The sequence below is a fragment of the Nerophis ophidion genome, linkage group LG27 (genome assembly GCF_033978795.1).
Source record: "Nerophis ophidion isolate RoL-2023_Sa linkage group LG27, RoL_Noph_v1.0, whole genome shotgun sequence".
Taxonomy (NCBI): domain Eukaryota; kingdom Metazoa; phylum Chordata; class Actinopteri; order Syngnathiformes; family Syngnathidae; genus Nerophis; species Nerophis ophidion.
The window spans coordinates 486,256-509,330 of NC_084637.1; the positions used below are offsets into that span (position 1 = coordinate 486,256).

Here is a 23,075-nt window from a genome sequence, read left to right on the forward strand (position 1 = left end):
CCATGTGGAGGCTTGTGTTTGCGCTCTTGTAGTAAAGTCACCATGCCTGTTCCAGTATTTTCCTGAAGGAGCTGGAGAACTACGAGCAGCTTCCTGAAGATGTGGGACATTGTTTCGTCACTTGGGTAACCCATCTGCTTTTATTAAAACTCCTCAATCGGGCCATGGGAATGAAGAAAAATCCTCTTTTTGAGTGTGATGGTGTTCCTCCTCTCAGGCTGACAAGTTTCACATGTACGTGACCTACTGCAGGAACAAGCCAGACTCCAGCTTGCTGATCCAGCTGCACGGCACTGGCTTCTTTGAGGTAAATACCCTCTTTTACGCACCTTGCCGACTGCTGATGAGCGGGTCTAGTCAGGTCTTGTTTCATACGTAAGGCACACTGGATTCTAAGCCACATTAAAGGGGTTATATTGGGATTTTTTTCTAAATGTAAAGATGTCTTCAAGTAGCTTTCTGACAGTCTCTTCGGGACGCGCCGTTTTTTGGGCACTCTTATTTACTTGGCTCACCTTCCACAGTGTCTTGGGATAGGTCTTTATTGTCATCGCGCAAGTACAACGACATTTTGTTTCCTGCACAAACCCGTTCAAGATCAGACAAACAAACAGTGTACAGGGTTACAGAACAGGAAGGTTGATGGGTCGCCACAAGGCGCCCTGTAAAAGATGGGAAAAAGGTCAACGCTAGGGAAGGATGAGTAAAAAAATACAACCCAAGGGGGCCCAGTCTGGAGTTGGAAAAAACCGCCATAGCAAAGCACATGTACATATTACAACGTACATCTCCAGATATCTGGCAACAGAGGGGAGGGAGTGGGGCGTCATGGTGGCAGGCCGCAGCTCTCAGGCGCTGACCTTCCTTTCATCACCCCTATGGGCTTTGCATCGAGAGCGTTAGATTGTGGGGATGGGGGAAGGATATGTGTGTGTTTGCCGTATATTTCTGTGGATGCATGTTTGTGTGTAAGCCTGCAGTGTCTCTCAGTTCCGCGGCCTTATTGTCATGCAGCCGATAGTCCAAAGTCAACAACAACAGGTGTGTGTCTATGAGAGACAAGAAGGGAGGTTGTTGTGTCTTCGGGAGAGCCTCCAAGCCAGAGAAACAATCCCAAGTTACAATGTTTTGTATGTATTTGCTTTTCACTCCAAATTGTCTGACTGATCCTCAAACCTGCAGGGCAGACAGTCTTATGTGTCTTCTCCCCATCATCTTTGTTGTAGTGGTGTAGCGTGCAAGGACGGGAGTGGAAGAAATGTCAAAAAATGGCGCTAACTGTTTTACAGACATTCAAACTTGACTTCAATCAATAACGGAGCAGCATCTCCTCATCCGGGGCTCACTAGTGCAACAACAACACCCAAAATGTGTCCTGTGACCGGAACTCTCTTATAAGTAAAGTTCCTTGGGTGAATAATGTAAAGTCACTACACCGGTATGTTTTAGTGCTTTCATGGTGAGTTTACTGACAGATATAAGTAAGAACTTTACACTACTTTATATAAGAAATGGCAACAGTGGAGGATGAATGTCACATAACAACAACATAAAGAGAAAGAAGAAGCGTTTTCACGGACTACAGTGGCGGACTTGCACACATTTTTTAGGAATTATGCATATTCAAATACAGATCAGCAGGTACCAGAAGGGAAGAAAAGTTGCTTTTGCATAATATTGTGAATCAAAACGGTAGATACTGTCTGCTAATGGGTACCATATTGTGGTCCTTATACACACCATAGTACCACTGGTATCTCTGACTACAGTAGCCGTAACGGGCCGACAATCCATCAAGCGGTGCGGCTTCAAAGACGTACTAAAACATTTTGACAGTTTTTTGATAATAATGTTCCATATTTCAATGGAACGTTTTTAAAGTTTTGGTGTTGTTTACTGGCGTCATATTGCAGTCTACACATATCTCTTACGTGTGATTGCCATCTACTGGTCACACTGTCATTACACCATGTACCAAATACAATGGCTTCAAAGTGGGTAAGCACAACCAGAATTATTCCCTACATTAGGCACACCGGGTTATAAGGCGCACTGTCCAGTTTTGAGAAAATGAGAGGATTTTTAAGTGCGCCTCAAGGTCGGAAAATAGGATCCAGATGCGAAAGTTGTACTTCTTAAATGTCTGAGTCTGGTCTTGTTGCTCTGCAGGAGGTCCAAAGGAGACATGGGCTGGCCAACTCCATCTCGTCAGCGCTCATCAAGCCAGTTCAGAGAATCACAAAGTACCAACTGCTGCTGAAGGTAAAGCGCTAGCACACAAACTTCCGTATTTGGCTCTTTTAAGAGTTGTTTGCTTGCAGGAGTTGCTGGCTTGCTGCGAAGAAGGAAAAGGAGAGATCAAGGAAGGCTTGGACGTGATGCTGAGTGTTCCCAAAAGAGCCAACGATGCTATGCACGTTAGCATGCTCGAAGGTATCCATTTTTCAAATGAGATCCTTCTTCAAGGGCTTTTTTTAGAGATGTCGGATAATGACTTTTTAGCCGACATCTGATATTCCGATATTGTCCAACTCTTAATTACCGATTCCGATATCAAGCGATAGCGATATATAGAGTGGTGGAATGAACACATTATTATGCCTCCTTTTGTTGTGCTGCCCCGCTGGATGCATTAAACAATGTAACAAGGTTTTCCAAAATTAATCAACTCAAGTTATGTAAAAAAATGCCAACATATTTATTATTGAAGTCACAAAGTGCATTATTTGTTTCAACATGCCTCAAAACAGCAGCTTGGATTTTGGGACATGCTCTCCCTGAGATAATCCTGATACCCACTACAACAACTATGGGAAATACTATACATTGACTTTCACAAAGTGCATTATTTGTATTTTTATTGTCAACATGCCTGAAAACAACAGCTCCAAAAACAATGAAGGCACACAGCTTCAGTCCAAAGTATACTCGAGTCATAAAGTAAACAATGTAATGTTTGGGATTGTGCTGAAAAAGTGTATTTCCCCAGCGACAACTGTGTGGTACTACTTTTTTTCCAGTGTTTGCTTTTCATCCATCTTCCGCTTGTATTCATGGCGTGTCTCCTTATGATTCTTGAAGAGGTGGGAGATCAAATTGCTCGTATTAAAGGAAGACGTCTTGGTTCCTCCTCATAACCAACTTGTTGCAGTCATTGCAAATGGCCAGTTTTTGATCCGTCAGGGGCACTTTAAAATAATCCCAAACCATAGACATGGTGTGGTTAGTCAGTCGCCGAGCGAGCTGGCTTGTTTGCCACGGCTACAGCACCGGCAACAACACACTCTAGTTGTTGTTATGCTGCGCTGGCGACGGTTTGCTGAGGTCATCAAGCGTGGCCAGTAACCCTCTCATGCTGTGTTGGGAGACGCATCTGCTCTGTACTTCCCACTACCTCCGTGTTTTACCTGTTCAGAGGCCTTTTTTACAAGTCATACATTTTACTTTTTGACACCGATACCGATAATTTGCGACATTACACTCTAAAGCATTTTTCATCTCTAGCTTTTTTTGTTGAATGACCTCTGTGACATATGATTTTGTCATTCACCGTCAGGTCTGGAAGAAGGTCTGGAGGTGCAAGGTGAGCTTCTCTTGCAAGACTCCTTTCTTGTTTGGGAACCAAAGTCTCTAATCAGGAAGGGGCGTGACCGACACCTCTTCTTGTTTGAGCTGTCACTCATCTTCAGTAAGGAGATGAAAGACTCATCAGGACGAGCCAAGTACCTTTACAAGAGCCGCCTGAGGGTAACGCCCACCTTCCGCTACTTTGGCATCAAATGAAAGATTTCGAACAGGGATTTGTTACATGTTGAGATGATTTGGAGCAGACATGGCTCCGTGGAGGACCACAAGTCATGAAATAGATTCTTGGGGATGTATTTATATGACGTTTGGGGGAAGAAAGACATATCTTAAAATGATCCTATGAGTATCCATCCATCCATTTTCTAGCTGGAGCCTATACGTGACTTCAACTTGACAGTTGCAGTAGGCTTCTGCTAATGACGGATCCTGTCTCTCAATGTCAGACATCAGAACTTGGTGTAACAGAACACATTGAAGGGGATCCTTGTAAATTTGCTCTTTGGTTCGGAAGGACGCCGACCTCCGATAACAGGACGGTTCTGAAGGTAAATGTTCGGTCGGTTGATTTCATTTCTGAACCCCGGCTGTACTCAGCCTGTCCTGCTGCTGCTGTCTTTCCAGGCACTGTCCTTGGAGCTCAAGCAAGAGTGGGTCCGCAGCATTCGACAGGTCATTCAGGAGAGGCGAGGTCACCTGCGGGGTGCACTGAGGGAGCCCATTCCACTTCCCAAGACTCCCAACCTGACTCTCGGGCGACAACGCAGCATCTCACGCAGGTCAGCACACGGATGACTCGCGTCCTTGCTGGTTTACCTCCCACCTCAACACTTCCCCACAGTAAATTATTGTCCTCTGATTATGTCCTGATCAACACTAGTGGTAGAACTAGACAGCATCGCTAATGTAACTTTGAAAAATGACATTATTATCATTATATTTTTTTCATGGGATGAGGTTTGATGCTCTGAAGTTGTGTTTTGCTACCAGAGTGGGATGTCCAGATCAATACTGACCAGAGTGCTGTCCTCGAGGTCTGTGTTGCTAAAGCAGCGCTCTGTTTACCGGAATTCTATTCTATTCAGGCCACAAGTCCTTGCTGAGGTTAGCTCGGTGGTTCTTAACCTTGTCGGAGGTACCGAACCCCAGCAGGTTCACATGTGCATTCGCCCAACCTTTCTTTAGCGAAAAATAAAATGTGTTTTTTTTTTTCCTGGTGCACAAAATGAAGCGTGGATGAACATCACCTTGTTCAAAGAACAACATGAACTCCCAAGAAAATACACGCCTGCAAATCAGTGTGACTTTGAGAGACCAGTTGAGCAATGCTCCTCGGCAAGTGCCACTCTCATGTCATGTTCTTTGTCTTCCTTTTCATGCCCAGCATCCACCAAAAGGATTGCTCGCAAAGAGATGTTGTAACAAATGGTAGAACAAATTCCGGGGCTTTCTGAGCAATTACTGGATACTTTTCCATTTGTCCACACAAAAATGTTGTTGTGAAGAGTTGCTGTGGAAGCTGGCTCTGCTGAATTTCAGTCATTTGGTGGAGGTATTCATCATTGACATTTGCCGTCTCAACAGCAAACGTGAACGGCTCTCTCAGCCATGCCGGATATGACTCTCTTGGAGGGAAATACCCGTCCAGAGACTTTGCAAGCTCATCTAAGTGCGTGGCACATGTTTGCTTCAGTCCCATGTCTCCCATCCAGACACGTCTCGTCGCTCACATCTTGCTCCGCTGAATGCTCAAGGAGTTTTTGCCTTTGCTCAAGCATATGGAAGATGAGAGGGAACATTGTTTGGGGGTATCCATGATACGCCGAGAAGGAGAAGTTTTTATATACACGATGAGTCGGATGTGTCTTGACCTCCGCTGAGGCCGACTCACCGGACCCCTAGGGTTCCATCGAACCCAGGTTAAGAAGCACTGATCTAGAATGATCAAATTTGGATTTATTTTAGGCGCAAAATGCGATGAAAGGTTCAAAATCCCTCTTCAGGCGTTTTTTTTGTCAAGTCACATGGTCCATTTTTAGCCGCATTTGCGAGTAAATGAGTTGCACCGTCAAGCCTTGCATGTGTCAATAACTCTCTTGTTTTGTTGTTGTGGTCATGCAGCCGGATCACTAAAGTCATTCAAACGTACAGTCTACACCAGGGGTGTCCAAACTTTTTCCACTGAGGGCCACACACGGAAAAATGAAAGCATGCAGAGGCCGTTTTCATATTTTTCATTTTCAAAGCATAACTAAATATATGGATTTAAGTTGTTTATTTTTCCCTGTAGGGCTTCCGGGTCTAAGTCATTAAAATGTTAAAAAAAAAAAAAAGTCAAAATGTTTTTAATTTTTTTAATTTAACGTTTACAGTAAATCTCTACAGCAGTGGTTCTCAAATGGGGGTACTTGAAGGTATATGTTGAAGAGGTTGATTTAGCCTGCTGACGTGTATTTATAAATGGTTGATTTCTATAGGCTAGTAAGGTAAAGTGTTGTACCTGACATGTTTGGGCTACCTTGCTTCTGCAGCCTTCATCAGAGGCAGCTGATGAAGGCTGTGAAGGCTTGTGATGAAGGCATCACAAGCCTCCACCCGTGACAACATCCTCATGGTGGGGGAACATGAGGTGCAGCAACCACATGCAGTGGCATCACAAGCCTCCACCCGTGACAACATCCTCATGGTGGGGGAACATGAGGTGCAGCAACCACATGCAGTGGCATCACAAGCCTCCACCCGTGACAACATCCTCATGGTGGGGGAACATGAGGTGCAGCAACCACATGCAGTGGCATCACAAGCCTCCACCCGTGACAACATCCTCATGGTGGGGGAACATGAGGTGCAGCAACCACATGCAGTGGCATCACAAGCCTCCACCCGTGACAACATCCTCATGGTGGGGGAACATGAGGTGCAGCAACCACATGCAGTGGCATCACAAGCCTCCACCCGTGACAACATCCTCATGGTGGGGGAACATGAGGTGCAGCAACCACATGCAGTGGCATCACAAGCCTCCACCCGTGACAACATCCTCATGGTGGGGGAACATGAGGTGCAGCAACCACATGCAGTGGCATCACAAGCCTCCACCCGTGACAACATCCTCATGGTGGGGGAACATGAGGTGCAGCAACCACATGCAGTGGCATCACAAGCCTCCACCCGTGACAACATCCTCATGGTGGGGGAACATGAGGTGCAGCAACCACATGCAGTGGCATCACAAGCCTCCACCCGTGACAACATCCTCATGGTGGGGGAACATGAGGTGCAGCAACCACATGCAGTGGCATCACAAGCCTCCACCCGTGACAACATCCTCATGGTGGGGGAACATGAGGTGCAGCAACCACATGCAGTGGCATCACAAGCCTCCACCCGTGACAACATCCTCATGGTGGGGGAACATGAGGTGCAGCAACCACATGCAGTGGCATCACAAGCCTCCACCCGTGACAACATCCTCATGGTGGGGGAACATGAGGTGCAGCAACCACATGCAGTGGCATCACAAGCCTCCACCCAGACAAACCGACTGAAAACTTTTTCCCCAAAAGCAATGATGTCGCTGAACACAAGACAAGGAGTGGGCATGTGAGCTGTGTGCTTACTATTTTCATGTATTCTATGGATTTTTATCTATTTATCTATGTTCTTATGTTTCTATGTGTTATGAGGAATTTGCACTCCTTTAATTTTTGCTTACAACCTCCCACCTCCAAAGACATGCACCTGGGGATAGGCCCCTCCCACCTCCAAAGCCATGCACCTGGGGGTAGGCCCCTCCCACCTCCAAAGACATGCACCAGGGGATAGGCCCCTCCCACCTCCAAAGACATGCACCTGGGGATAGGCCCCTCCCACCTCCAAAGACATGCACCTGGGGATAGGCCCCTCCCACCTCCAAAGACATGCACCTGGAGATAGGCCCCTCCCACCTCCAAAGACATGCACCTGGGGCTAGGCCCCTCCCACCTGCACCTGGGGATAGGCCCCTCCCACCTCCAAAGCCATGCACCATGGGGATAGGCCCCTCCCACCTGCACCTGGGGATAGGCCCCTCCCACCTCCAAAGCCATGCACCTGGGATAGGCCCCTCCCACCTCCAAAGACATGCACCTGGGGATAGGCCCCTCCCACCTCCAAAGACATGCACCTGGGGATAGGCCCCTCCCACCTCCAAAGACATGCACCTGGAGATAGGCCCCTCCCACCTCCAAAGACATGCACCTGGGGTTAGGCCCCTCCCACCTGCACCTGGGGATAGGGTTGATTGGCAACACTAAATGGTCCCTAGTGTGTGAATGTTGTCTATCTGTGTTGGCCCTGTGATGAGCTGGCCACTTGTCCAGGGTGTACCCCGCCTTCCACCCGATTGTAGCTGAGATAGGCACCAGCGCCCCCCTGCGACCCCAAAAGGGAATAAGCGGTAGAAAATGGATGGATGGATCGAGGGTACAATGACAATAAAGATATATTCTATTCTAAGATAAATAAAATCCATTAAATATATTTGAGACCCAAACGGTTGCCTCCGCTCATAAAGTGATACTTTTTATTAGTTTTTTTTTTAAACTTTCAACACTGAAGTTACGAGATAAACTTCAAATATTTCTGTCCATTTTACCTTTGAACTATTATTTTGGTTTTTTTTGTGCTCTTTGTCAAAGAAAACGTTTTTGTGTCGCAACCACACAACTTTTTCTACTTAGATTTCACTTCATTCCCCTTTTTTCAATGTTTATTTTTATTTTTATTTTTGCAATAGCATTTCCAGAATGTGCAGCGGGCCAAAAAACATTTAGCTGCGGGCCGCCCTTTCGACGCTGGTGGTCCACACTCTCTGATCCATCAAGCACATTTCTAACAACTTCATTATTATGACGGCCATCAAAGGTGCAACATTTGTGTGTTCACACGAGGCTCTTTCTGTTCTTACTGTTTGACAGAGAAACCAGCGAGGATGCTGACAGCCTGGGTGATGCCAGCAGTCAGCCGGACACCATCTCTATCGCCTCCAGGACATCACAAAATACTGCAGACAGTGACAAGGTATCTCAGACGACTATCGCCTCCTGGACATCACAAAATACTGCAGACAGTGACAAGGTATCTCAGACGACTATCGCCTCCAGGACATCACAAAATACTGCAGACAGTGACAAGGTATCTCAGACGACTATCGCCTCAGGACATCACAAAATACTGCAGACAGTGACAAGGTATCTCAGACGACTATCGCCTCCAGGACATCACAAAATACTGCAGACAGTGACAAGGTATCTCAGACGACTATCGCCTCCAGGACATCACAAAATACCTGCAGACAGTGACAAGGGTATCTCAGACGACTATCGCCTCCAGGACATCACAAAATACTGCAGACAGTGACAAGGTATCTCAGACGACTATCGCCTCAGGACATCACAAAATACTGCAGACAGTGACAAGGTATCTCAGACGACTATCGCCTCCAGGACATCACAAAATACTGCAGACAGTGACGAGGTATCTCAGACGACTATCGCCTCCAGGACATCACAAAATACTGCAGACAGTGACAAGGTATCTCAGACGACTATCGCCTCCAGGACATCACAAAATACTGCAGACAGTGACAAGGTATCTCAGACGACTATCGCCTCCTGGACATCACAAAATACTGCAGACAGTGACAAGGTATCTCAGACGACTATCGCCTCCTGGACATCACAAAATACTGCAGACAGTGACAAGGTATCTCAGACGACTATCGCCTCCAGGACATCACAAAATACTGCAGACAGTGACAAGGTATCTCAGACGACTATCGCCTCCAGGACATCACAAAATACTGCAGACAGTGACAAGGTATCTCAGACGACTATCGCCTCCAGGACATCACAAAATACTGCAGACAGTGACAAGGTATCTCAGACGACTATCGCCTCCAGGACATCACAAATACTGCAGACAGTGACGAGGTATCTCAGACGACTATCGCCTCCAGGACATCACAAAATACTGCAGACAGTGACAAGGTATCTCAGACGACTATCGCCTCCAGGACATCACAAAATACTGCAGACAGTGACAAGGTATCTCAGACGACTATCGCCTCCTGGACATCACAAAATACTGCAGACAGTGACAAGGTATCTCAGACGACTATCGCCTCCTGGACATCACAAAATACTGCAGACAGTGACAAGGTATCTCAGACGACTATCGCCTCCAGGACATCACAAAATACTCCAGACAGTGACAAGGTATCTCAGACGACTATCGCCTCCTGGACATCACAAAATACTGCAGACAGTGACAAGGTATCTCAGACGACTATCGCCTCCTGGACATCACAAAATACTCAGACAGTGACAAGGTATCTCAGACGACTATCGCCTCCAGGACATCACAAAATACTGCAGACAGTGACAAGGTATCTCAGACGACTATCGCCTCCAGGACATCACAAAATACTGCAGACAGTGACAAGGTATCTCAGACGACTATCGCCTCCAGGACATCACAAAATACTGCAGACAGTGACAAGGTATCTCAGACGACTATCGCCTCCAGGACATCACAAAATACTGCAGACAGTGACAAGGTATCTCAGACGACTATCGCCTCCAGGACATCACAAAATACTGCAGACAGTGACAAGGTATCTCAGACGACTATCGCCTCCAGGACATCACAAAATACTGCAGACAGTGACAAGGTATCTCAGACGACTATCGCCTCCAGGACATCACAAAATACTGCAGACAGTGACAAGGTATCTCAGACGACTATCGCCTCCAGGACATCACAAAATACTGCAGACAGTGACGAGGTATCTCAGACGACTATCGCCTCCAGGACATCACAAAATACTGCAGACAGTGACAAGGTATCTCAGACGACTATCGCCTCCAGGGACATCACAAAATACTGCAGGACAGTGACAAGGTATCTCAGACGACTATCGCCTCCAGGGACATCACAAAATACTGCAGACAGTGACAAGGTATCTCAGACGACTATCGCCTCCAGGACATCACAAAATACTGCAGACAGTGACGAGGTATCTCAGACGACTATCGCCTCCAGGACATCACAAAATACTGCAGACAGTGACAAGGTATCTCAGACGACTATCGCCTCCAGGACATCACAAAATTACTGCAGACAGTGACAAGGTATCTCAGACGACTATCGCCTCCTGGACATCACAAAATACTGCAGACAGTGACAAGGTATCTCAGACGACTATCGCCTCCTGGACATCACAAAATACTGCAGACAGTGACAAGGTATCTCAGACGACTATCGCCTCCAGGACATCACAAAATACTCCAGACAGTGACAAGGGTATCTCAGACGACTATCGCCTCCAGGACATCACAAAATACTGCAGACAGTGACGAGGTATCTCAGACGACTATCGCCTCCAGGACATCACAAAATACTGCAGACAGTGACGAGGTATCTCAGACGACTATCGCCTCCTGGACATCACAAAATACTGCAGACAGTGACGAGGTATCTCAGACGACTATCGCCTCCAGGACATCACAAAATACTGCAGACAGTGACGAGGTATCTCAGACGACTATCGCCTCCTGGACATCACAAAATACTGCAGACAGTGACAAGGTATCTCAGACGACTATCGCCTCCTGGACATCACAAAATACTGCAGACAGTGACAAAGTATCTCAGACGACTATCGCCTCCAGGACATCACAAAATACTGCAGACAGTGACAAGGTATCTCAGACGACTATCGCCTCCAGGACATCACAAAATACTGCAGACAGTGACGAGGTATCTCAGACGACTATCGCCTCTGGACATCACAAAATACTGCAGACAGTGACAAGGTATCTCAGACGACTATCGCTTCCAGGACATCACAAAATACTGCAGACAGTGACAAGGTATCTCAGACGACTATCGCCTCCTGGACATCACAAAATACTGCAGACAGTGACAAGGTATCTCAGACGACTATCGCCTCCTGGACATCACAAAATACTGCAGACAGTGACAAGGTATCTCAGACGACTATCGCCTCCTGGACATCACAAAATACTGCAGACAGTGACAAGGTAGTCTCAGACGACTATCGCCTCCTGGACATCACAAAATACTCCAGACAGTGACAAGGGTATCTCAGACGACTATCGCCTCCAGGACATCACAAAATACTGCAGACAGTGACCAAGGTATCTCAGACGACTATCGCCTCCAGGACATCACAAAATACTGCAGACAGTGACAAGGTATCTCAGACGACTATCGCCTCCAGGACATCACAAAATACTGCAGACAGTGACAAGGTATCTCAGTACGACTATCGCCTCCTGGACATCACAAATACTGCAGACAGTGACAAGGTATCTCAGACGACTATCGCCTCCTGGACATCACAAAATACTGCAGACAGTGACAAGGTATCTCAGACGACCGCCTCCTGGACATCACAAAATACTGCAGACAGTGACAAGGTATCTCAGACGACTATCGCTTCCAGGACATCACAAAATACTGCAGACAGTGACAAGGTATCTCAGACGACTATCGCCTCCTGGACATCACAAAATACTGCAGACAGTGACAAGGTATCTCAGACGACTATCGCCTCCTGGACATCACAAAATACTGCAGACAGTGACAAAGTATCTCAGACGACTATCGCCTCCTGGACATCACAAAATACTGCAGACAGTGACAAGGTATCTCAGACGACTATCGCCTCCAGGACATCACAAAATACTGCAGACAGTGACAAGGTATCTCAGACGACTATCGCCTCCAGGACATCACAAAATACTGCAGACAGTGACGAGGTATCTCAGACGACTATCGCCTCCAGGACATCACAAAATACTGCAGACAGTGACAAGGTATCTCAGACGACTATCGCCTCCTGGACATCACAAAATACTGCAGACAGTGACGAGGTATCTCAGACGACTATCGCCTCCAGGACATCACAAAATACTGCAGACAGTGACAAGGTATCTCAGACGACTATCGCCTCCAGGACATCACAAAATACTGCAGACAGTGACAAGGTATCTCAGACGACTATCGCCTCCTGGACATCACAAAATACTGCAGACAGTGACAAGGTATCTCAGACGACTATCGCCTCCAGGACATCACAAAATACTGCAGACAGTGACAAGGTATCTCAGATGACTATCGCCTCCAGGACATCACAAAATACTGCAGACAGTGACGAGGTATCTCAGACGACTATCACCTCCAGGACATCACAAAATACTGCAGACAGTGACAAGGTATCTCAGACGACTATCGCCTCCAGGACATCACAAAATACTGCAGACAGTGACAAGGTATCTCAGACGACTATCGCCTCCTGGACATCACAAAATACTGCAGACAGTGACAAGGTATCTCAGACGACTATCGCCTCCTGGACATCACAAAATACTGCAGACAGTGACAAGGTATCTCAGACGACTATCGCCTCCAGGACATCACAAAATACTGCAGACAGTGACAAGGTATCTCAGACGACTATCGCCTCCAGGACATCACAAAATACTGCAGACAGTGACGAGGTATCTCAGACGACTATCGCCTCCTGGACATCACAAAATACTGCAGACAGTGACGAGGTATCTCAGACGACTATCGCCTGCAGGACATCACAAAATACTGCAGACAGTGACAAGGTATCTCAGACGACTATCGCCTCCTGGACATCACAAAATACTGCAGACAGTGACAAGGTATCTCAGACGACTATCGCCTCCTGGACATCACAAAATACTGCAGACAGTGACAAGGTATCTCAGACGACTATCGCCTCCAGGACATCACAAAATACTGCAGACAGTGACAAGGTATCTCAGACGACTATCGCCTCCTGGACATCACAAAATACTGCAGACAGTGACAAGGTATCTCAGACGACTATCGCCTCCTGGACATCACAAAATACTGCAGACAGTGACAAGTATCTCAGACGACTATCGCCTCCAGGACATCACAAAATACTGCAGACAGTGACAAGGTATCTCAGACGACTATCGCCTCCTGGACATCACAAAATACTGCAGACAGTGACAAGGTATCTCAGACGACTATCGCCTCCAGGACATCACAAAATACTGCAGACAGTGACAAGGTATCTCAGACGACTATCGCCTCCAGGACATCACAAAATACTGCAGACAGTGACAAGGTATCTCAGACGACTATCGCCTCCTGGACATCACAAAATACTGCAGACAGTGACAAGGTATCTCAGACGACTATCGCCTCCTGGACATCACAAAATACTGCAGACAGTGACAAGGTATCTCAGACAACTATCGCCTCCTGGACATCACAAAATACTGCAGACAGTGACAAGGTATCTCAGACGACTATCGCCTCCTGGACATCACAAAATACTGCAGACAGTGACAAGGTATCTCAGACGACTATCGCCTCCTGGACATCACAAAATACTGCAGACAGTGACAAGGTATCTCAGACGACTATCGCCTCCTGGACATCACAAAATACTGCAGACAGTGACAAGGTATCTCAGACAACTATCGCCTCCTGGACATCACAAAATACTGCAGACAGTGACAAGGTATCTCAGACAACTATCGCCTCCAGGACATCACAAAATACTGCAGACAGTGACAAGGTATCTCAGACGACTATCGCCTCCAGGACATCACAAAATACTGCAGACAGTGACAAGGTATCTCAGACGACTATCGCCTCCTGGACATCACAAAATACTGCAGACAGTGACAAGGTATCTCAGACGACTATCGCCTCCAGGACATCACAAAATACTGCAGACAGTGACAAGGTATCTCAGACAACTATCGCCTCCAGGACATCACAAAATACTGCAGACAGTGACAAGGTATCTCAGACGACTATCGCCTCCAGGACATCACAAAATACTGCAGACAGTGACAAGGTATCTCAGACGACTATCGCCTCCTGGACATTACAAAATACTGCAGACAGTGACAAGGTATCTCAGATGACTATCGCCTCCAGGACATCACAAAATACTGCAGACAGTGACAAGGTATCTCAGACAACTATCGCCTCCTGGACATCACAAAATACTGCAGACAGTGACAAGGTATCTCAGACGACTATCGCCTCCAGGACATCACAAAATACTGCAGACAGTGACAAGGTATCTCAGACGACTATCGCCTCCTGGACATCACAAAATACTGCAGACAGTGACAAGGTATCTCAGACGACTATCGCCTCCTGGACATCACAAAATACTGCAGACAGTGACAAGTATCTCAGACGACTATCGCCTCCAGGACATCACAAAATACTGCAGACAGTGACAAGGTATCTCAGACGACTATCGCCTCCAGGACATCACAAAATACTGCAGACAGTGACGAGGTATCTCAGACGACTATCGCCTCCTGGACATCACAAAATACTGCAGACAGTGACAAGGTATCTCAGACGACTATCGCCTCCTGGACATCACAAAATACTGCAGACAGTGACAAGGTATCTCAGACGACTATCGCCTCCAGGACATCACAAAATACTGCAGACAGTGACAAGGTATCTCAGACGACTATCGCCTCCTGGACATCACAAAATACTGCAGACAGTGACAAGGTATCTCAGACGACTATCGCCTCCTGGACATCACAAAATACTGCAGACAGTGACAAGGTATCTCAGACGACTATCGCCTCCTGGACATCACAAAATACTGCAGACAGTGACAAGGTATCTCAGACGACTATCGCCTCCTGGACATCACAAAATACTGCAGACAGTGACAAGGTATCTCAGACGACTATCGCCTCCAGGACATCACAAAATACTGCAGACAGTGACAAGGTATCTCAGACGACTATCGCCTCCAGGACATCACAAAATACTCCAGACAGTGACAAGGTATCTCAGACGACTATCGCCTCCAGGACATCACAAAATACTGCAGACAGTGACGAGGTATCTCAGACGACTATCGCCTCCAGGACATCACAAAATACTGCAGACAGTGACAAGGTATCTCAGACGACTATCGCCTCCAGGACATCACAAAATACTGCAGACAGTGACGAGGTATCTCAGACGACTATCGCCTCCAGGACATCACAAAATACTGCAGACAGTGACAAGGTATCTCAGACGACTATCGCCTCCAGGACATCACAAAATACTGCAGACAGTGACGAGGTATCTCAGACGACTATCGCCTCCAGGACATCACAAAATACTGCAGACAGTGACAAGGTATCTCAGACGACTATCGCCTCCAGGACATCACAAAATACTGCAGACAGTGACAAGGTATCTCAGACGACTATCGCCTCCAGGACATCACAAAATACTGCAGACAGTGACGAGGTATCTCAGACGACTATCGCCTCCAGGACATCACAAAATACTGCAGACAGTGACAAGGTATCTCAGACGACTATCTCCTCCAGGACATCACAAAATACTGCAGACAGTGACAAGGTATCTCAGACGACTATCGCCTCCTGGACATCACAAAATACTGCAGACAGTGACAAGGTATCTCAGACGACTATCGCCTCCAGGACATCACAAAATACTGCAGACAGTGACGAGGTATCTCAGACGACTATCGCCTCCAGGACATCACAAAATACTGCAGACAGTGACAAGGTATCTCAGACGACTATCGCCTCCAGGACATCACAAAATACTGCAGACAGTGACGAGGTATCTCAGACGACTATCGCCTCCAGGACATCACAAAATACTGCAGACAGTGACAAGGTATCTCAGACGACTATCGCCTCCAGGACATCACAAAATACTGCAGACAGTGACGAGGTATCTCAGACGACTATCGCCTCCAGGACATCACAAAATACTGCAGACAGTGACAAGGTATCTCAGACGACTATCGCCTCCAGGACATCACAAAATACTGCAGACAGTGACGAGGTATCTCAGACGACTATCGCCTCCAGGACATCACAAAATACTGCAGACAGTGACAAGGTATCTCAGACGACTATCGCCTCCTGGACATCACAAAATACTGCAGACAGTGACAAGTATCTCAGACGACTATCGCCTCCAGGACATCACAAAATACTGCAGACAGTGACAAGGTATCTCAGACGACTATCGCCTCCAGGACATCACAAAATACTGCAGACAGTGACGAGGTATCTCAGACGACTATCGCCTCCTGGACATCACAAAATACTGCAGACAGTGACAAGGTATCTCAGACGACTATCGCCTCCTGGACATCACAAAATACTGCAGACAGTGACAAGGTATCTCAGACGACTATCGCTTCCAGGACATCACAAAATACTGCAGACAGTGACAAGGTATCTCAGACGACTATCGCCTCCTGGACATCACAAAATACTGCAGACAGTGACAAGGTATCTCAGACGACTATCGCCTCCTGGACATCACAAAATACTGCAGACAGTGACAAAGGTATCTCAGACGACTATCGCCTCCTGGACATCACAAAATACTGCAGACAGTGACAAGGTATCTCAGACGACTATCGCCTCCAGGACATCACAAAATACTGCAGACAGTGACAAGGTATCTCAGACGACTATCGCCTCCAGGACATCACAAAATACTGCAGACAGTGACGAGGTATCTCAGACGACTATCGCCTCCAGGACATCACAAAATACTGCAGACAGTGACAAGGTATCTCAGACGACTATCGCCTCCTGGACATCACAAAATACTGCAGACAGTGACGAGGTATCTCAGACGACTATCGCCTCCAGGACATCACAAAATACTGCAGACAGTGACAAGGTATCTCAGACGACTATCGCCTCCAGGACATCACAAAATACTGCAGACAGTGACAAGGTATCTCAGACGACTATCGCCTCCTGGACATCACAAAATACTGCAGACAGTGACAAGGTATCTCAGACGACTATCGCCTCCAGGACATCACAAAATACTGCAGACAGTGACAAGGTATCTCAGATGACTATCGCCTCCAGGACATCACAAAATACTGCAGACAGTGACGAGGTATCTCAGACGACTATCACCTCCAGGACATCACAAAATACTGCAGACAGTGACAAGGTATCTCAGACGACTATCGCCTCCAGGACATCACAAAATACTGCAGACAGTGACAAGGTATCTCAGACGACTATCGCCTCCTGGACATCACAAAATACTGCAGACAGTGACAAGGTATCTCAGACGACTATCGCCTCCTGGACATCACAAAATACTGCAGACAGTGACAAGGTATCTCAGACGACTATCGCCTCCAGGACATCACAAAATACTGCAGACAGTGACAAGGTATCTCAGACGACTATCGCCTCAGGACATCACAAAATACTGCAGACAGTGACGAGGTATCTCAGACGACTATCGCCTCCTGGACATCACAAAATACTGCAGACAGTGACGAGGTATCTCAGACGACTATCGCCTGCAGGACATCACAAAATACTGCAGACAGTGACAAGGTATCTCAGACGACTATCGCCTCCTGGACATCACAAAATACTGCAGACAGTGACAAGGTATCTCAGACGACTATCGCCTCCTGGACATCACAAAATACTGCAGACAGTGACAAGGTATCTCAGACGACTATCGCCTCCAGGACATCACAAAATACTGCAGACAGTGACAAGGTATCTCAGACGACTATCGCCTCCTGGACATCACAAAATACTGCAGACAGTGACAAGGTATCTCAGACGACTATCGCCTCCTGGACATCACAAAATACTGCAGACAGTGACAAAGTATCTCAGACGACTATCGCCTCCAGGACATCACAAAATACTGCAGACAGTGACAAGGTATCTCAGACGACTATCGCCTCCTGGACATCACAAAATACTGCAGACAGTGACAAGGTATCTCAGACGACTATCGCCTCCAGGACATCACAAAATACTGCAGACAGTGACAAGGTATCTCAGACGACTATCGCCTCCAGGACATCACAAAATACTGCAGACAGTGACAAGGTATCTCAGACGACTATCGCCTCCTGGACATCACAAAATACTGCAGACAGTGACAAGGTATCTCAGACGACTATCGCCTCCTGGACATCACAAAATACTGCAGACAGTGACAAGGTATCTCAGACAACTATCGCCTCCTGGACATCACAAAATACTGCAGACAGTGACAAGGTATCTCAGACGACTATCGCCTCCTGGACATCACAAAATACTGCAGACAGTGACAAGGTATCTCAGACGACTATCGCCTCCTGGACATCACAAAATACTGCAGACAGTGACAAGGTATCTCAGACGACTATCGCCTCCTGGACATCACAAAATACTGCAGACAGTGACAAGGTATCTCAGACAACTATCGCCTCCTGGACATCACAAAATACTGCAGACAGTGACAAGGTATCTCAGACAACTATCGCCTCCAGGACATCACAAAATACTGCAGACAGTGACAAGGTATCTCAGACGACTATCGCCTCCAGGACATCACAAAATACTGCAGACAGTGACAAGGTATCTCAGACGACTATCGCCTCCTGGACATCACAAAATACTGCAGACAGTGACAAGGTATCTCAGACGACTATCGCCTCCAGGACATCACAAAATACTGCAGACAGTGACAAGGTATCTCAGACAACTATCGCCTCCAGGACATCACAAAATACTGCAGACAGTGACAAGGTATCTCAGACGACTATCGCCTCCAGGACATCACAAAATACTGCAGACAGTGACAAGGTATCTCAGACGACTATCGCCTCCTGGACATTACAAAATACTGCAGACAGTGACAAGGTATCTCAGATGACTATCGCCTCCAGGACATCACAAAATACTGCAGACAGTGACAAGGTATCTCAGACAACTATCGCCTCCTGGACATCACAAAATACTGCAGACAGTGACAAGGTATCTCAGACAACTATCGCCTCCAGGACATCACAAAATACTGCAGACAGTGACAAGGTATCTCAGACGACTATCGCCTCCTGGACATCACAAAATACTGCAGACAGTGACAAGGTATCTCAGACGACTATCGCCTCCAGGACATCACAAAATACTGCAGACAGTGACAAGGTATCTCAGACGACTATCGCCTCCTGGACATCACAAAATACTGCAGACAGTGACGAGGTATCTCAGACGACTATCGCTTCCAGGACATCACAAAATACTGCAGACAGTGACAAGGTATCTCAGACGACTATCGCCTCCTGGACATCACAAAATACTGCAGACAGTGACAAGGTATCTCAGACGACTATCGCCTCCAGGACATCACAAATACTGCAGACAGTGACGAGGTATCTCAGACGACTATCGCCTCCTGGACATCACAAAATACTGCAGACAGTGACAAGGTATCTCAGACGACTATCGCCTCCTGGACATCACAAAATACTGCAGACAGTGACGAGGTATCTCAGACGACTATCGCCTCCTGGACATCACAAAATACTGCAGACAGTGACGAGGTATCTCAGACGACTATCGCCTCCAGGACATCACAAAATACTGCAGACAGTGACAAGGTATCTCAGACGACTATCGCCTCCTGGACATCACAAAATACTGCAGACAGTGACGAGGTATCTCAGACGACTATCGCCTCCAGGACATCACAAAATACTGCAGACAGTGACGAGGTATCTCAGACGACTATCGCCTCCAGGACATCACAAAATACTGCAGACAGTGACGAGGTATCTCAGACGACTATCGCCTCCTGGACATCACAAAATACTGCAGACAGTGACAAGGTATCTCAGACGACTATCGCTTCCAGGACATCACAAAATACTGCAGACAGTGACAAGGTATCTCAGACGACTATCGCCTCCAGGACATCACAAAATACTGCAGACAGTGACGAGGTATCTCAGACGACTATCGCCTCCAGGACATCACAAAATACTGCAGACAGTGACAAGGTATCTCAGACGACTATCGCTTCAGGACATCACAAAATACTGCAGACAGTGACAAGGTATCTCAGACGACTATCGCCTCCTGGACATCACAAAATACTGCAGACAGTGACAAGGTATCTCAGACAACTATCGCCTCCAGGACATCACAAAATACTGCAGACAGTGACAAGGTATCTCAGACGACTATCGCCTCCAGGACATCACAAAATACTGCAGACAGTGACGAGGTATCTCAGACGACTATCGCCTCCAGGACATCACAAAATACTGCAGACAGTGACGAGGTATCTCAGACGACTATCGCCTCCTGGACATCACAAAATACTGCAGACAGTGACAAGGTATCTCAGACGACTATCGCCTCCAGGACATCACAAAATACTGCAGACAGTGACAAGGTATCTCAGACGACTATCGCTTCCAGGACATCACAAAATACTGCAGACAGTGACAAGGTATCTCAGACGACTATCGCCTCCTGGACATCACAAAATACTGCAGACAGTGACAAGGTATCTCAGACACTATCGCCTCCAGGACATCACAAAATACTGCAGACAGTGACAAGGTATCTCAGACGACTATCGCCTCCTGGACATCACAAAATACTGCAGACAGTGACAAGGTATCTCAGACGACTATCGCCTCCAGGACATCACAAAATACTGCAGACAGTGACAAGGTATCTCAGACGACTATCGCCTCCTGGACATCACAAAATACTGCAGACAGTGACAAGGTATCTCAGACGACTATCGCCTCCAGGACATCACAAAATACTGCAGACAGTGACAAGGTATCTCAGACGACTATCGCCTCCAGGACATCACAAAATACTGCAGACAGTGACGAGGTATCTCAGACGACTATCGCCTCCAGGACATCACAAAATACTGCAGACAGTGACAAGGTATCTCAGACGACTATCGCCTCCAGGACATCACAAAATACTGCAGACAGTGACAAGGTATCTCAGACGACTATCGCCTCCAGGACATCACAAAATACTGCAGACAGTGACAAGGTATCTCAGACGACTATCGCCTCCTGGACATCACAAAATACTGCAGACAGTGACGAGGTATCTCAGACGACTATCGCCTCCAGGACATCACAAATACTGCAGACAGTGACAAGGTATCTCAGACGACTATCGCCTCCAGGACATCACAAAATACTGCAGACAGTGACAAGGTATCTCAGACGACTATCGCCTCCAGGACATCACAAAATACTGCAGACAGTGACAAGGTATCTCAGACGACTATCGCCTCCAGGACATCACAAAATACTGCAGACAGTGACAAGGTATCTCAGACGACTATCGCCTCCTGGACATCACAAAATACTGCAGACAGTGACAAGGTATCTCAGACGACTATCGCCTCCAGGACATCACAAAATACTGCAGACAGTGACAAGGTATCTCAGACGACTATCGCCTCCTGGACATCATAAGAAGCTCTCTGGACGTTGTGTTTGAAGATAGTCCACGCTGCCATGGATTTGCAACTCCTCTCAGCCTTCAAGCGACATGCTTTGCTACTTTTTGCTGTGTTCCAGCTGTCTGGAGGTTGCGAGTTAGTGGTGGTGTTGTTGGATTTCTCCTCCGCCTTGCCCGGAGAGCTCAGCGTCCGCTGCGGTCAGACAGTGGAGCTGCTAGAGCGCCCGGCTGAGAGACAGGGTTGGTGTCTTGTCAGGACCACGGACCAAACGCCCCAACAGGTGAGGCCGAGACACGTCCGCAGCGAGTCTTCCTTCATTTCAACTTTGGATTGTTTTCCTGCCAGGAGGGTCTGCTGCCCATGAGCGCCCTCTGCCTCTCCCACTCCCACAGTGCTGCCGACATGGACACTCTGGTCCCGCCTTCCCCCGCCTCCTCGGGGGGAACCCCCTCCTGCACCTCCTTCAATGCTTCCAATTCATCTGTGATGGCAACTGCAGGTAAGGGTGTCTGCCTTGAAGACCCTCCCTCACCTGAATGCCATGCCTTGCACTTCCTCTTCAAATAGATTACATTAGATTAGATTACATTAGATTAGATAGTACTTTATTCCTTCCTTCCAGCGCTCCTTACAAAAAAGGTGAGATACAGGTAAACAGGGGGGGTAGGTGTATTCAGTCTAAGCCTGGGCCCCCGGAGATGGGGACCAGACTGAGGCCAAGGAAAAAATAAAAGATTAAAATAAAATAAAATATAATAATAAAAAAATCTTTGAAAAAAATGAAGATAAAAAAAAAAATTTTGCCCAACTAAGTTTGTGTCACTTCTTGTCTCTGACCAGAGCCTCGGAATAATTCAGTGGATCTCCAACATTAAGGTTCAGGATGCTGCTTGTATTGTCAGGACATCCCTTCTGAAATATTCCCAAAATATGTCACATTTAGGACTCCGAGACTCAAGCTAAACTATCTAAACCTCGGATCAAAAAGGAGGACAGCAGGAATGTGTGTGTGTGTGTGTGTGTGTGTGTGTGTGTGTGTGTGTGTGTGTGTGTGTGTGTGTACACAAATAGCTCTTTCCTTTCATTCATTTGTCCAGGAGATGTTGGTTGAGCATGACTTCCTCCCCGTT

The 23,075-nt window shown here is 47.1% G+C and overlaps 1 protein-coding gene across 5 annotated transcripts in view; it reads left to right on the forward strand.

Moving 5' to 3' along the window:
* The window catches only part of LOC133544070 (kalirin-like), a 129,735-nt gene that overhangs the window by 56,688 nt on the left and 49,972 nt on the right, over window positions 1-23,075 (forward strand). For all 5 annotated transcript variants that reach the window (XR_009804577.1, XR_009804578.1, XM_061889103.1 and 2 more), the window contains exons 32-41: window positions 56-125; window positions 218-307; window positions 2,170-2,262; window positions 2,322-2,433; window positions 3,557-3,747; window positions 4,032-4,133; window positions 4,210-4,364; window positions 8,544-8,646; window positions 22,064-22,225; window positions 22,291-22,444. Coding sequence is in view for 3 of the 5 variants with exons in the window: in XM_061889103.1 (XP_061745087.1) it covers window positions 56-125; window positions 218-307; window positions 2,170-2,262; window positions 2,322-2,433; window positions 3,557-3,747; window positions 4,032-4,133; window positions 4,210-4,364; window positions 8,544-8,646; window positions 22,064-22,225; window positions 22,291-22,444 (1,232 nt within the window). In the remaining 2 variants the exon portion in view is untranslated. The remainder of the gene's footprint in view (window positions 1-55; window positions 126-217; window positions 308-2,169; window positions 2,263-2,321; window positions 2,434-3,556; window positions 3,748-4,031; window positions 4,134-4,209; window positions 4,365-8,543; window positions 8,647-22,063; window positions 22,226-22,290; window positions 22,445-23,075) is intronic.